Source organism: Apus apus, chromosome 1, assembly GCF_020740795.1.
Source record: "Apus apus isolate bApuApu2 chromosome 1, bApuApu2.pri.cur, whole genome shotgun sequence".
Lineage (NCBI taxonomy): Eukaryota > Metazoa > Chordata > Aves > Apodiformes > Apodidae > Apus > Apus apus.
The window spans coordinates 78,302,694-78,315,198 of record NC_067282.1 but is presented as its reverse complement, the minus strand read 5'-3'; the positions used below and the strand labels follow the sequence as shown (position 1 = coordinate 78,315,198).

Sequence of the window (12,505 nt, the reverse complement as noted above, 5' to 3'; positions counted from 1 at the left end):
AAAATGCCAACAAATGGGGAAAATTAAATTTGCTATGCAACAACAACAATAAATTGTGAATGTCCATAATTGAAACATGTCATATCATCCTGAGCAGCAAAGAAAATACTTTGTGGCAAAAGTCAGCCAGAACTTGGTTTTGGTGTAGGACAGAGTGGAGTCAGCACAACCTCTGATATACATTTTTCAAATGGTGACCTCTTCCCAGCAAAGGGGATTTGCACCTGGATTTTCATCCACCTATGAGTACAGATCTGAGTCTTCTCAACTCTCCATACCTCCAGCAGTGGCAAGCAACAAAAACTAGAATGGCAGCAGATAAGGTCTGTGTCTTATTTTGAGGCTAAACAACATCTACAGACACACTGGGCCCAGGCAAGACCAAAGCTGCACCTTGTTACACTCACCATAATTGCCAACTAGGATCAGCTATCATGCTGATGTTGCTGAAACCATGCTGAAATTTGTTAAGGTAGACCACAAAATCTTGGGGAAGTGACAGCAAAAAAATAAGTAAAATCAGTAGATAAGGAAACACTGCATGAAGCAATCTTAACCAGTGCAATACTCTTTTCATGGACGCCTGTCCAACAGTGAAGCCTGGTTCTCAGCAGCAGACTTGGGGCCCGATTTGTTGTTTGCCCATTAACAAAAAAGTCAAATCTCCTGTGATTTTATGGCCCTGCACTTCCTCTCAAATGTAGTAATGAAGATGTTGTTACTGCCCAGAAGAAAAATGACCTTAGCATAAGAGAGATCTTCTAGGTCCCTATCTACTAGCTCTTTTCTTACAGCTTTGTCTTTCTCCAGGCTGGGACACCCTAGGAAGGAAAGTGACACTAAGCTACACAGAGTAAAGCCTGGCAAAAACAACCAACAGAACATACTTTGTAACACATACCCAACCTAAGTACCAACAAAGTTTGGCCCATTAGCTACACAACTCTCTTACAAATTTGAGATTTCTCATTGAGATTTCTGCTACAGCTCAAAGTCAGACTACAGTCCTTTGAGAGGCACAACGTTGTGAGGTCTGCACTTTCAACCCTTCTTGCCTGTGCCATTATACTGCACAACACAAATATAATTTTCTGCAGAACATTCCAAATTTGGCAACTGTCATGTTCAATCTGTGATGAAACTACTGACGGAAGAACTCTACCAGGGTGGGGGCAAGAGATGAACAAACAAGGGAAAACCAAAATGAATTAAAAAACAGTTGCTCCAATACTGAATGTGGGAATCTTCATAAAAAAAGATTGGATAGCCCAAGTCTCTTTTATATTCATTTCAATGTACAGTAAATAACTGTCTCCAAAATTAAGAGATTGCGTTAAAACTCAGATGCTAGGAATACGTGTCAAGTTACTGTACAGATTATTGCTTCTATAGAACATAAAAGGTTCCTACATCAATTTGGATTATTTGGCAAATTCAATTTTTATGGCAGTTACCCTCAGCTTTCAAAGAGTCTCATTTTCTTCCCAGATTTTACTCTTCTCATTAAGCACACTCCCCAGGAAGGTCTGAAGCCAGATTGAGATACCTCAGTTTTTCCTACAGCTGAACACTGAAGCAGCCAAAGCAGGAACCTTACTGCAAGTTTCTCTCAAGAGGCTGCCACAAAAGAGGGAACACAAGACAGAGATGAGCAATGCAGGAATGCCTATAAATAAAACCATGGATTGTAAACTGCAAAACCAGAGCCGATCAGGGAGGTTCTATGACCACATAGCAGCCCTCTCCCTGCTTGCTGCCCACAGCATGAATTTCAGTCCTGCATGGGATGAGCAGCGCACTCGTGCCCCCTCCACAGTGGCTCAGACCATGCTAGCCCGTGGCCACAGCTCCACCTGTGCCTCAGACTGGCGCTCATCACCTGTACTTGACACCAAGCAGAAGCTCTCCAGCAGTCTTCCTCCTTTAGCTAAATATGGAGCCTGCATGTGGAAAAGGAACACCACCATCCTAAGTCTCCTGAACACACATGACAGTGACAGCCTGGTCCAAAACCAAAAGCCTCACATTGGAGGTTTCCAAGAGCAAAACTGCAGAACTACGCTGCTCCTTAGCAGACAAAACTGGAATGGATTTCAAAGCAAAAGAGAAAATGAATAAACATTTTACTGCTAGAACTCTTAGCAGTGTTCATGTAACACCAAAACCATTTCCCCAACCTCCCCCCCCACCCCCCATCCTACTGTGAAGGAACTCCAAGCAATAGCTAAGGCAATGCAGCATTCATCAAGTTTTCAACTTATCCTCTTGTCAATCTGCTTTGAGTCTATATAGGTATGCAGACACAAGCCTCCTACCTCAGCACCTTGCAGAAGGTATTCTGGCTACTCGAAAGAGAAGACAAAGACAAGCCATTCTGCACCACTAGCAGCTCTTCTTTGTAGAAGTAAGGTGACAAATCCATACACTGCTTTTTATCAGAGTATCTGCCTGTGTTATGCTGACAACCACCCATCCATTCTCATGGATGAACACAGACAAAACAGATTTTATTTCTTTTTTATTAGTTTGAAACATGAGAGCTCTCTTGATATTGTTAAAGTGGCATAAAGCTCAATTTCCAAGTATGCAAAAACATATGACTGGTGGGCTGGAATGCAATGTTTATCAAAGGGGCCTAATAAGGTTTCAGTTTTATTAGGCTATTTCCTGTAAGTTGATATGTGCCAGTTCTTTTCATTAAGACAAGGATATAAAAATTAAAAATGGATTAACCTAATGGGTTCCAAATTACTGTGTCGCTTTCACTTCTTTGCACTCTTTTCTTTTTAAAACAGTTCCAATTGGTCCTTTTCCAGAACCTCCTACAAGAGGCATAAACCCAGCCACTTCATGCCTTTCACCAGCCCAGAATAGAAGTGGGTGTCTTGCAGAATGTCAATGTGTTGTATTTCCCAGTCCCGTTGAGTGCCCAAATCTGAGGCACATGAAATGGCACCATATGCCTGTGTCTAGCCAAAGCTCTACAAGAAACACTACTCAAGTAACTTTGATAATCTCTAAAGCAGTTCTTAAAAGGGCTTAATACACACTGCATAAGTCTTTTTTACTTCTGCATTTCTCCTCCCTTTGGGGGGAAAAAAGAAAAAGAAAAAAAAAAAAATTCAGTACTCCCTAGTTTTGCAGCACTGAGCTCTCCAAACATCTGATAGTTAAGGTCTACCAGAGCATCACAAAGATCTCCCTTGGGACACATTCTAGCAACTAAAGGGGAAAAAAAAAAAAAAGTTGCAACATAGTATCCAAGTTCACTTAAGGTAAATTAACAATTCAAAACCTAGTAAAACATGCTCAGTTTCTAGAATTGTAGACACCAAAAAGTGTCACGGGAAAGACGTAGGCACACGCAGCACCATTGACTAAAAATTCCTAAATTCCTACAAATTTTACGGCAGTTCAAACATACTCAAGGTCCTAAAAACTCCAAAAACCACAGCAAGTAACCAATATTCCACTGAGGACAGAATTTTCTGAGACAGAGACCAGATCACAAGTCCAGCAAAAGATCTTTATTTGTTAAAAAGGCTGTGATACCCACCCCCTGACCTCAATCATGTCAATCAGCTGGCAGCATGCCACAGCTCAGAAAAAAAATGTTTTTAAGAAATTTCTCAGATGGGGCACATAAAAATAGAACACTTGTGAGGAAATATAGTTCTGTTGGGTTTGGTTGTTGGCTGTTTAGGTTGTTCTCTTTTGTTGGGGTTGTCCCAAGTTTGAAACACAGAAGTTAAGACTTTTAAAAGATTTCTGAGAATCCTGAATCACTGCATTTGGAAAGCCATCTACTCAGGTGTGCCCTGACATAGTTTTGTCAAGCTTTTCTTCTCTAATTCCAGGAATCAAGGGCTCCTGATTGCACAGGCCATGAAACACTTCTGTCCTTACACAGCTACTCCACAGATAAAATAAATCCACAGAGCAAACGACTAAACACCTTGGTTCAAATTGGGAGAGTAAAATGCCAATAGCATAAGAAACCTCACGTGTCATGTTGAGAAAATCAAGACGCTAAAACCAGTTTTATTTTCCAATACAGTGATGTCACCAACAAGATATTTTCATTGTTTGCCAGGTTAACAGAATTTATGGAGGTAATTAATGCAGAACATGTGTGCTGAGCTATCCATATGAAAAATGGAATTGCCCCGACTTCATATGCAGCCCTTGCAACCAAAACCCAGCTAACATCTTTTTTCACTATTTCCATATGTGAGAAATACAAATATTTATAACAAAGGTAAATGCCTAAATGACTGTTCTAGTCCCATCTACCCACAAGACAGTTTTTCAGACCCTTGTCTTCTGCTTATTCCTCTAGTTCCATTACCTTCCCACAAATGGCTCCGGTTTCCATTACTTTCCACAAACTAAGCATGTACCTCATACCTCTTCTCCAGAACTGCTTTCCTAAATTTGCATGGACAACTTCTGCTTCATTTTCTTGAACACCCTCTGTCCACCTTTAACCTAGCTTTGGGGATCAACAGAACCAACTAACTATGGGCAAAATAATGCCATTAAACATATAAGTTTTCCTATGCCTTTTCTTTCTGGACATCTACAGGATCAAAGCCTCTCTTCTGCTAGCAGCATTTAGTAAGAAGCAAAGGACATGTGGTTTTCCCAATCAGGAACAGAAAATATTTTTTCCTTCTACTCTTTAGAGAAAGACTGAAGGGCATTGTGGGTGGGTGCATGGGTGGGAACAAGAGAGACAGATGAGGTTTCCCCAGAGTTGGGTTATCTCTAGATGGTTTGGGTGAGCACAGTACATTTTCCATAGCTGTAACAAGACACTCCAGGAAAACTGGAGGTCTCAACCACTGCTGGGACTTTGGCTTTCTAAGGTAAATCAGAATTTGGGAGAAAAGATTCTGCCCTCACCATCTGAGAATCTGTTTCAATAGAAATGTCTTAATTTTTTTTTTTTTTTTGGTGGGGGGTGGAGGTTTTGTTGTTGGTTTTTAAAGAAAGCACCATTACAGGAAAAGTAAATAGAATGGTAAAAATGCTTCTACCCTGTCTTAACTACAGCCTCTGTTGAAATTCACCACTAGTAAATCATAGTCATGAAGCTTACTAATATAAACAAAGCTTAGACTTTCAGGGAGGCAAGGAATTTCTTAATTTGTGCTTTGCTCAGTGTTCAGATCATTGTCAGCACTGAATTCTGGGTTCCTAACACTGCCATTAATTGGGAGAGAGTTTGGATTTTGGTCTGATTTTTCTAAGACTCAGGTCCAACTTTCACATCATCTCCGTCTATCTATCCTCTTCATCTAATCCTTTACTCCCTCTACAAAAGAGGTATCTCAAAAAGCCTTGCCTCTCAAAATACCAACCAGAGCAAAAATCCTCTAGTTGCCTTCTAGCTTCTCAACAACTAAATCAAGAAACCCAGTGTCACTCATTGCTATTTGTCACTGCACAAAGTCTGTGGGAAGTCTACCGTGGGCCAAAATATATTTTTGTGCTTTAATTATTATTGAAATGATAACTTGTCATTCTAGATTTTCTACAAAACCCTTCTTTCTTAGTCACCAAATTAAAAGTTTTAGTTTTTAATTATTGACCTCTCACGTGAGACAGCTACACTGCAGTAGATTTTTTTATTTTTATATATATAAAACACCAGTGCAATGCAAACTTTTCCATCCAAATACAGATATAAAAATGCTGTGAGAAACCAGCTGGAAATAAAAAAAGCGCACCATTCCCACACCTTATTACACTAAAGTGCCCTGACTGAACCTCAACATTCATCCTATTGTTCATTTAATTGCTAGCAAGTTTCCACCACTGTTCATCTGGTCTGCTATTCTTCTTTCATCAATATTTTTCCAGCAGATTAATGGGATTTTCCTCCATATTTTGCCTAAAACAGCAGGACACAGTACTTAAATGAAAAAAAAAGGAGCATGACACTAAAGTTTCTGCTTACAGTGTGTCTGGTTTAATAATATCTCTGCAAATTTAAGGCTGTACATGCCGGAGTTTCATTCAGGCTACCCGTCACTCCCACAGACAAGGTCTTCTTTGTCATCGTCCCAAGTTTTCTTTCACACAGGATTATCTTTATTTCTGTAACTTTATGTCCTTCATTAATTCACCAGTGAAATTTAAAAGGAATCTTCAGTCCAAAGGACTGAATTTTAATGTTACGTCTGTTTCACACTGCAAAATAAGTACGTGTGCAAGGATTTATCAACCGCCTAAGAAACTAACATGCTCAAGACTACCAAGAGGGAATAAAATCCTAACCCAACAAATTACTATCACGTTCTGTTTCCAGAATTACACCACAGGGAGTTCATATCTAATCTTCTGACTTAAACTATTTTCTTTTAAGTTTTGGTTCTTGTTTAGAACATTTTATATTATTATCTTTATAAAAAAATCAACAGCTCTAAAGTGTTTATGGAAATAAGAAGGACTACACCTATTCACTGCTGTGAATTTTTAGCAAAGCTGATAATGTAACAGTAGTCACAGGCATTTGCAAACAAAAATTCTTCCATTTCACCATATAATTTCTTATTGCAAATCTTTTCTCTCTCACAATACATTTTCAACAATCTGCAAAAATGCTTCAACAAATTGAACAATTCATTTTCATATGAAAGGTAATATTAAAAACCAAAACTTAAAATCCCTACATCTCACTCCAGGAAAACAACTCTTTGGATGTTGCAGACATGTTTTAAAAAAAGCAATGGGTTAGTGAGAGCCCTCTGCCCCATCTCTTAAGTTTTATCTAACACCTCTGGACAAGTCCAGTCAATATTGCACCTTAGTATGTCAAAATGACCTTTCTATGTTTCAATACCATCTCCATTGAGTAGAGCTTTGAACTTTAACAAAAGCCAGGACATTATTTTATCTCTAGTTGCTTATGCTTTTTTTTTTTTTTTTACTTTTTTTTTTTTTTTAAACAGAAAAATCAAACGGTGGTATCTATCTGAACTACAGGTACCTAATAGAACTCAGGCTCTACAAACAGTACTGTTGCATTCGGTAACAGCTCTGTAGTGACCCTCACTGGTGATAAAATCCAGAGCTCTGAAAACAACACAAAACGAACACCTGCATCCGTATTTCTAAACTTTCATCAAGTGGGGATTACAAGAACAAGGGCAATTACATATGCTCCTAGAGGAAAACTTACAAGTTCTCAAACAGAATCAAGAGTAAGTATACTAATAGCAATTTACTTTACTCCAACAGATATTAATAATATAAAAAAATTAAAACTAATTTTTATATCTCCCCAGACAGGAATGAAAAATTTAAGTTCAATCAGAATATATTCCTGATTTGCAGAGATTTCACGTAAACAAGTTAAACTCAACATGCTTACTATCTGCTTTCCCCCCTTCTGATGGTGCCTCTGAAGCTTAGTTTCTGAGACTGAGAGTATAGAAGAGTTCTAAGCCATTTCTATGTCCTGACTGCTTTGTTTGGTGGCAAAGATGTTGTATCCAAATTAACCTCAATAAAAACTAATTGCTGTGTCCAATTTGGACAACTTTGTATTTCAAACATGTGCTTTAATTTTGCTGTAGAAAATGTATTGATTTTTCTTTTTAATACGCCATATTGAAATCCACAGTAAGTCAAGGCAAACTTGAAACGAACAGAAAATAAGTTATTCTATGTGCCACAGTCTGCTAGCAAATATGTTGTCAGAAAATGAGGAATTTACTCAATTTAATTCTGTTGCACAGAATTTTAAAAACATGATGGTGTAAATTTTAAAGCATGCTCATTATTTGTCTAATCATACAACTCAGGATTAAGCACAGAAGCTTTGAGTAAGATACAGCTGTATGGAAAACAGCCCTTTAGACACCCATGACTGAGCTTTCTGAAATTAAATTTTGCAGGTACCACATTAAGATTTCTAAACCCGCTTTTAACTGCTTTTGCAGATAAACACTCACGAGCAAGCTACAGGCACCAGCAGGAATTGTGTCACAGTAAATGAAGACTTATCCTGACCTAATGATACCTGACATACAGCGACGCAAGATCTGTAAAAAGCATTTCCCCATGCAATCCCTTTTGATTCTACAGAAAACTTCCCAGCATTGCCAGCTTTTCTCAAAATTACATGCCAAAGTTGGGCAGGCATTTCACTCCACGTGCAAACACCACACTTTTCAAAGCCATGCCAAGAGCTGTCATTACTACAAAGGCACAGTAAGTCGTCTTTAGCGACTTTTAAGCATTAACAGAGACCAGCCCAGATAAAATGGTGCATTTAATTGCACAGTTACACAAAGTTCTGAGATAGTAATCAATGAATAAAAGATGAAACCACATCTCCAAATCCAATACAGACTGAAAAGAAAGGCTGATGGGAAACTTCTTGCTGTAAACCAAAACAGACACTATCTGAAACCAAGTACTGTGAGCAAATTTACCGTATTGATCTTTTGGTAGCTGTGTTCGCAAGAAATTAATTTTATGCTAGATTGAGAGGTTACAAGAAGTTTCCTGTCTGCTCAGTCAAAATATTATTGAAGCAATTCAGGTTGTCAGTAAAAGCTTAAACAAATTTGCTGATAATCCTGTTAATGACCTAGGTCAAGTGTTAACTGTTGTGGGTTATAAAACAGTGAAATTAAGGTTGCTAGTACCCTCAGGCGTGCAATATAGTTACAGAAAAGCTTGAGGAGAAATTATTAAATTACAGAACGATATAACTCATTTGATTTCTTGAGACCTCAGGAATTATTCTGAAAGAAACTGCATCCTTCTAAATAAAAAACCCCACAATCCTCCCTAAGCGGAAAACATCCAACAGAATGGAAGAGCAGAACATGTGGTTTCTAAGGACCCACAGGGTTTGGTCAGCGACTTCAAATTAGAAAAGTTAGATGTTAAATCTTCCTGACATTTTCCTGCCTTGCAGAAAATGGCACACACCTTACCACTGCACACAGATAAATCTGAACTTTAAAGAACCTTTTTGATCTCCTGTGATTATGTAGGTAAAATGCATGCAGCTTTGCAATGAGCACAGCAGATAGTTAAAAAATAAATTCAGTGGAAATTTTCACATTTCATCATGTCTGTGGGATGAAGCAAATTAACAAAAACACAAATGATCCAATAAAAAATAAAAAATAGGAAAAAAAAAGGATGACATTTAACACCACAAATTTAAGTAAACCAACAACTTGCTTTCAGCCCCTCTTTCATCCTTTTCTCCCTTCATTCCACCCACTTCCACTGTAGTACTAGCACTAACTGGGTCATCAGTTTTAATATTAATTATAAGTATTAACCAAAGTTGCATTTAAAAACAGAAATAATTCTCTAATGTCACATAAATTTAGGAAATAGATCTGAACGTACTCTTGCAATGGCTCTATTGCAACATACACATCCCCTAGAAGTTAGACAAAGCTATATAAATACAACAAAAATCAGCTCCAGCTTTTTTTTTTTTTTTTAATCTGACAATAATTTAAATAATAGCTTTAGTATAAACTGTAGGAAAAAATGTATAATTTTTTATCTGTATATCTTTCTCATTTTCAGTAGTGGGAAAAGAAAACTTTTTTTAAAACCCCACAAAAATGCAGAAACATCTCTCTCTGGTTTTCAGAGGAAATTTATGGTAACAACAGGAGGGAAGTAAGTGGAGTGGTTAGAAAAAGATCATTTCAAAGAGGAAAATAATCTTCTGACATGATTGAAAGCTACATGCTAATGCTTATAAACATCAAATAAATAAGTGTGCCAGGAAACTATAATAATTCAGATTTCTAAACTAACATGATCAGCTAAATACAGTGTAAAGAAAAGAAATACTGAGGTCTCCTAAATGGGGAGGAGGGGGAGGAGGGAGGGGAATAAAACAAGAAAACAACAGAAGTCTTTTAAATTGGTCTCATTTTTTAAATGTGAGGGTTTTTTGAAAGTAATATAAATAGCAAAATACATACTTCAAAAAAAGTAAGCATGCAAAAGCAGGTTAGTGTCTGGTAAGTGTATTTATACTGCTTTTTTCAGTACCATTTTTTAAAACGTTGCCCATGCTGGAAGGACCGAATGGAAGCTGGCTTGGACAAGTATGTTTAACATGCATTCTGTATGATACCTATTTTTTCCCCTCCTTTCTCAGTGCTGGTGATTTTAAACAGAGAAACAAAAAGTGATGGGTTTTTTTTTTTGTGAACTGGAATGCTGTAATATCTTTTTTGCATAATTAGTCTCAGTTTACAGACTGTGTCTGCCTACCACTGCCGTGGAGGCAGAGCTGCTCCGCTGACTGACAGAACTACAAACATTCCCAGAAAGCTTTTAATAATAAGACAAGAGTAACCCCTACTAGTTTTCATTTCTGAAAATAATTTGTGAAAGATTACAGTATTTGCAAAACAGCTTATATCTTGGGGGCTCAAAAGTGACCAACTACTAAAAGCACATTCTTTTAAACAACCTATAAAGCACCCTGCATGCAAAACAAACGTACATAAAACACACAAGGAGATGATGCATTGCTCTTATGGTATGATGGTAACGTAGCTGCTTTCCAAGCAATAAAACCAACTGATTTAAGATTACCCAGGATCTGTAAAGTTTTAATCGTTCCTTATTTGTTTTATAATTTGTTTATTTTTCTTTCCAGAAATATTTTAAAGTTATTATCCCACTGTCTTATCCCGCAAGCATGCAGAATATCAAGTATATCAGTGTTCTTTCTACAGGAGAAATGACTGCTCTAACAGCTTTGGTATCTGCTGCTTTACACAAAAACTGGAACTCAAGCAGGTGCAAGTTTTACATGGTTGTTTGACACTATAAGTTCTTCACAACCTTTGGCCTCTAGATTTTATCCCTAAAGACAATCACACTGGACACCCTGGTCCCACCAACTGCCGCTACTGTGCAAGTCAGCAAAAGCTGCATAATTTATTTTTCATAGGGATTTTTTAATTAATATTTTTTTTAAGGATTGCAATTACTTTTTCAAACAGTATCTAGTGGCCATTATTTTCCCTGGAAATCTAACATGCATTTTCATCCAATGTCATCTTAAAAAATTACTACAGGAAAGGAGAACCAGCCACTCATGCTTTTTTCCAAAAATTTACACACATTCACATCCAAAAGCACCACTTTAACAGGTTAAAAAAATAATGTGACAAAAAAGCCACTGAATCAAAAAGAGGTTTTACAGGGGAGCAAGCTTTTTTTTTTTTTTTTTTCGTATTAATTAAAACTTTTCAAAACACAGGACGACTTAAAGAAACCATCACCCAGCATATATAAAAGGGCTCAGTTATCACTGGGGTGAGGGAGACGGGGACCAGCCATGAGTCTTTATAGCTTATTTGGATTAATTAACAAACCAACCCGATCCCCACCGCTGCCAGCCATCAGCCAGCTCTCTGAGGGGGCACAGGAGGCGGCGGCTCGCCCCGGCCGGCCAGCCGCGGGGGCGCGGGGCACCTGCCCAGGACTAGAGCGCTCCGGCTCCCCCGGGCCGGGGGAACCCGCCGCCGCTCCCCACCCGCCTGCTCCCCTGCCCTCTCCCCTCCCCTCGCTTCCCACCTCGCCCCGGCAGCACCTCCGCTGAGGGAGAGCCGGGGGACGGCACAGGCTGCCCCTATCGCCCCAACTTTCCCCGGGGGCGGGTGGGGCGGCTGCTCCCACACCCTCCCCCTCCCGCTCGAACACCGGGCGGCGGCCGCCCGGGCGCTGCCGCACGGGGAGCCGCGGTCGCGCTGACAGAGCGCAAGGCGAGAGCACACTCCGAGCCCGAGATGCGGAGCCGCTGCCGCCGGGACCACCTTAACTGGAGGCGAGGGAGGGAATTTTTTATTTTTTTAAAAAATAATAATAATTTAAAAAAAAAGGGGGGGGAGGGTGGAAATAAGAAAGAGGGAGGAAAAAAAGGGACAACGCGCAGCGGGTCACCGCCAGCCCCCCACCCGTCCCCGGCGGGACCCGGCCGGGCCGCGGCTCACCTTCGTTGCCGGGGCGGGCGCTCAGACGCCCGGCGGCGCCGAGGGCAGCGCAGAGCAGCGGCAGGAGCAGCAGGAGCGGCGGCGGCAGGCGGCGGTCCATGTCGGCGGGGCAGCGCGCAGGCAGAGCCGCATGTCTCCGCGCCGCATGCCACCGCTCCCCGCCCGCTCCGCTCCGCGCTGCGCCGCGCCGCCGGGACCGGGACCATGCCCCGCGCCCGCCCGCCTTCGCGCTGCGCCCGGGAGGGGCCGCCCCCGCCCGGCCCCGCCGCCGCCGCCGCCGCGCCGCCCAGGGCCCAGCGCCGCCCCGCCCACCTGCCTGCCCGCCGGGAGCGGGGCGGGGGGCGCTCCCGAGCGGGCTCTCCGCGGGACTTGCGCGCTTCGGAGGTCGCCGTCCGCGCAGCGGGACCCCTCCGTCGCACGATAGATAGGGAGCGAGGGGGGAGTCGGGGGTGGGTGCCAAGATCCGGGCGATGCAGAGCAAGGGGCAAAAGCGCAGGACTGCC

At 40.9% G+C, this 12,505-nt stretch overlaps 1 protein-coding gene across 4 annotated transcripts in view; it reads right to left on the bottom strand.

The window, feature by feature from the left end:
• The window catches only part of EPHA3 (EPH receptor A3), a 226,973-nt gene extending 214,777 nt beyond the window's left edge, over nucleotides 1-12,196 (bottom strand). For all 4 annotated transcript variants that reach the window (XM_051621540.1, XM_051621565.1, XM_051621548.1 and 1 more), the window contains exon 1: nucleotides 12,003-12,196. In XM_051621540.1, the coding sequence (XP_051477500.1) occupies nucleotides 12,003-12,102 (100 nt within the window). In that variant the 5' untranslated portion in view covers nucleotides 12,103-12,196. The remainder of the gene's footprint in view (nucleotides 1-12,002) is intronic.
• Nucleotides 12,197-12,505: the final 309 nt, after the last annotated feature.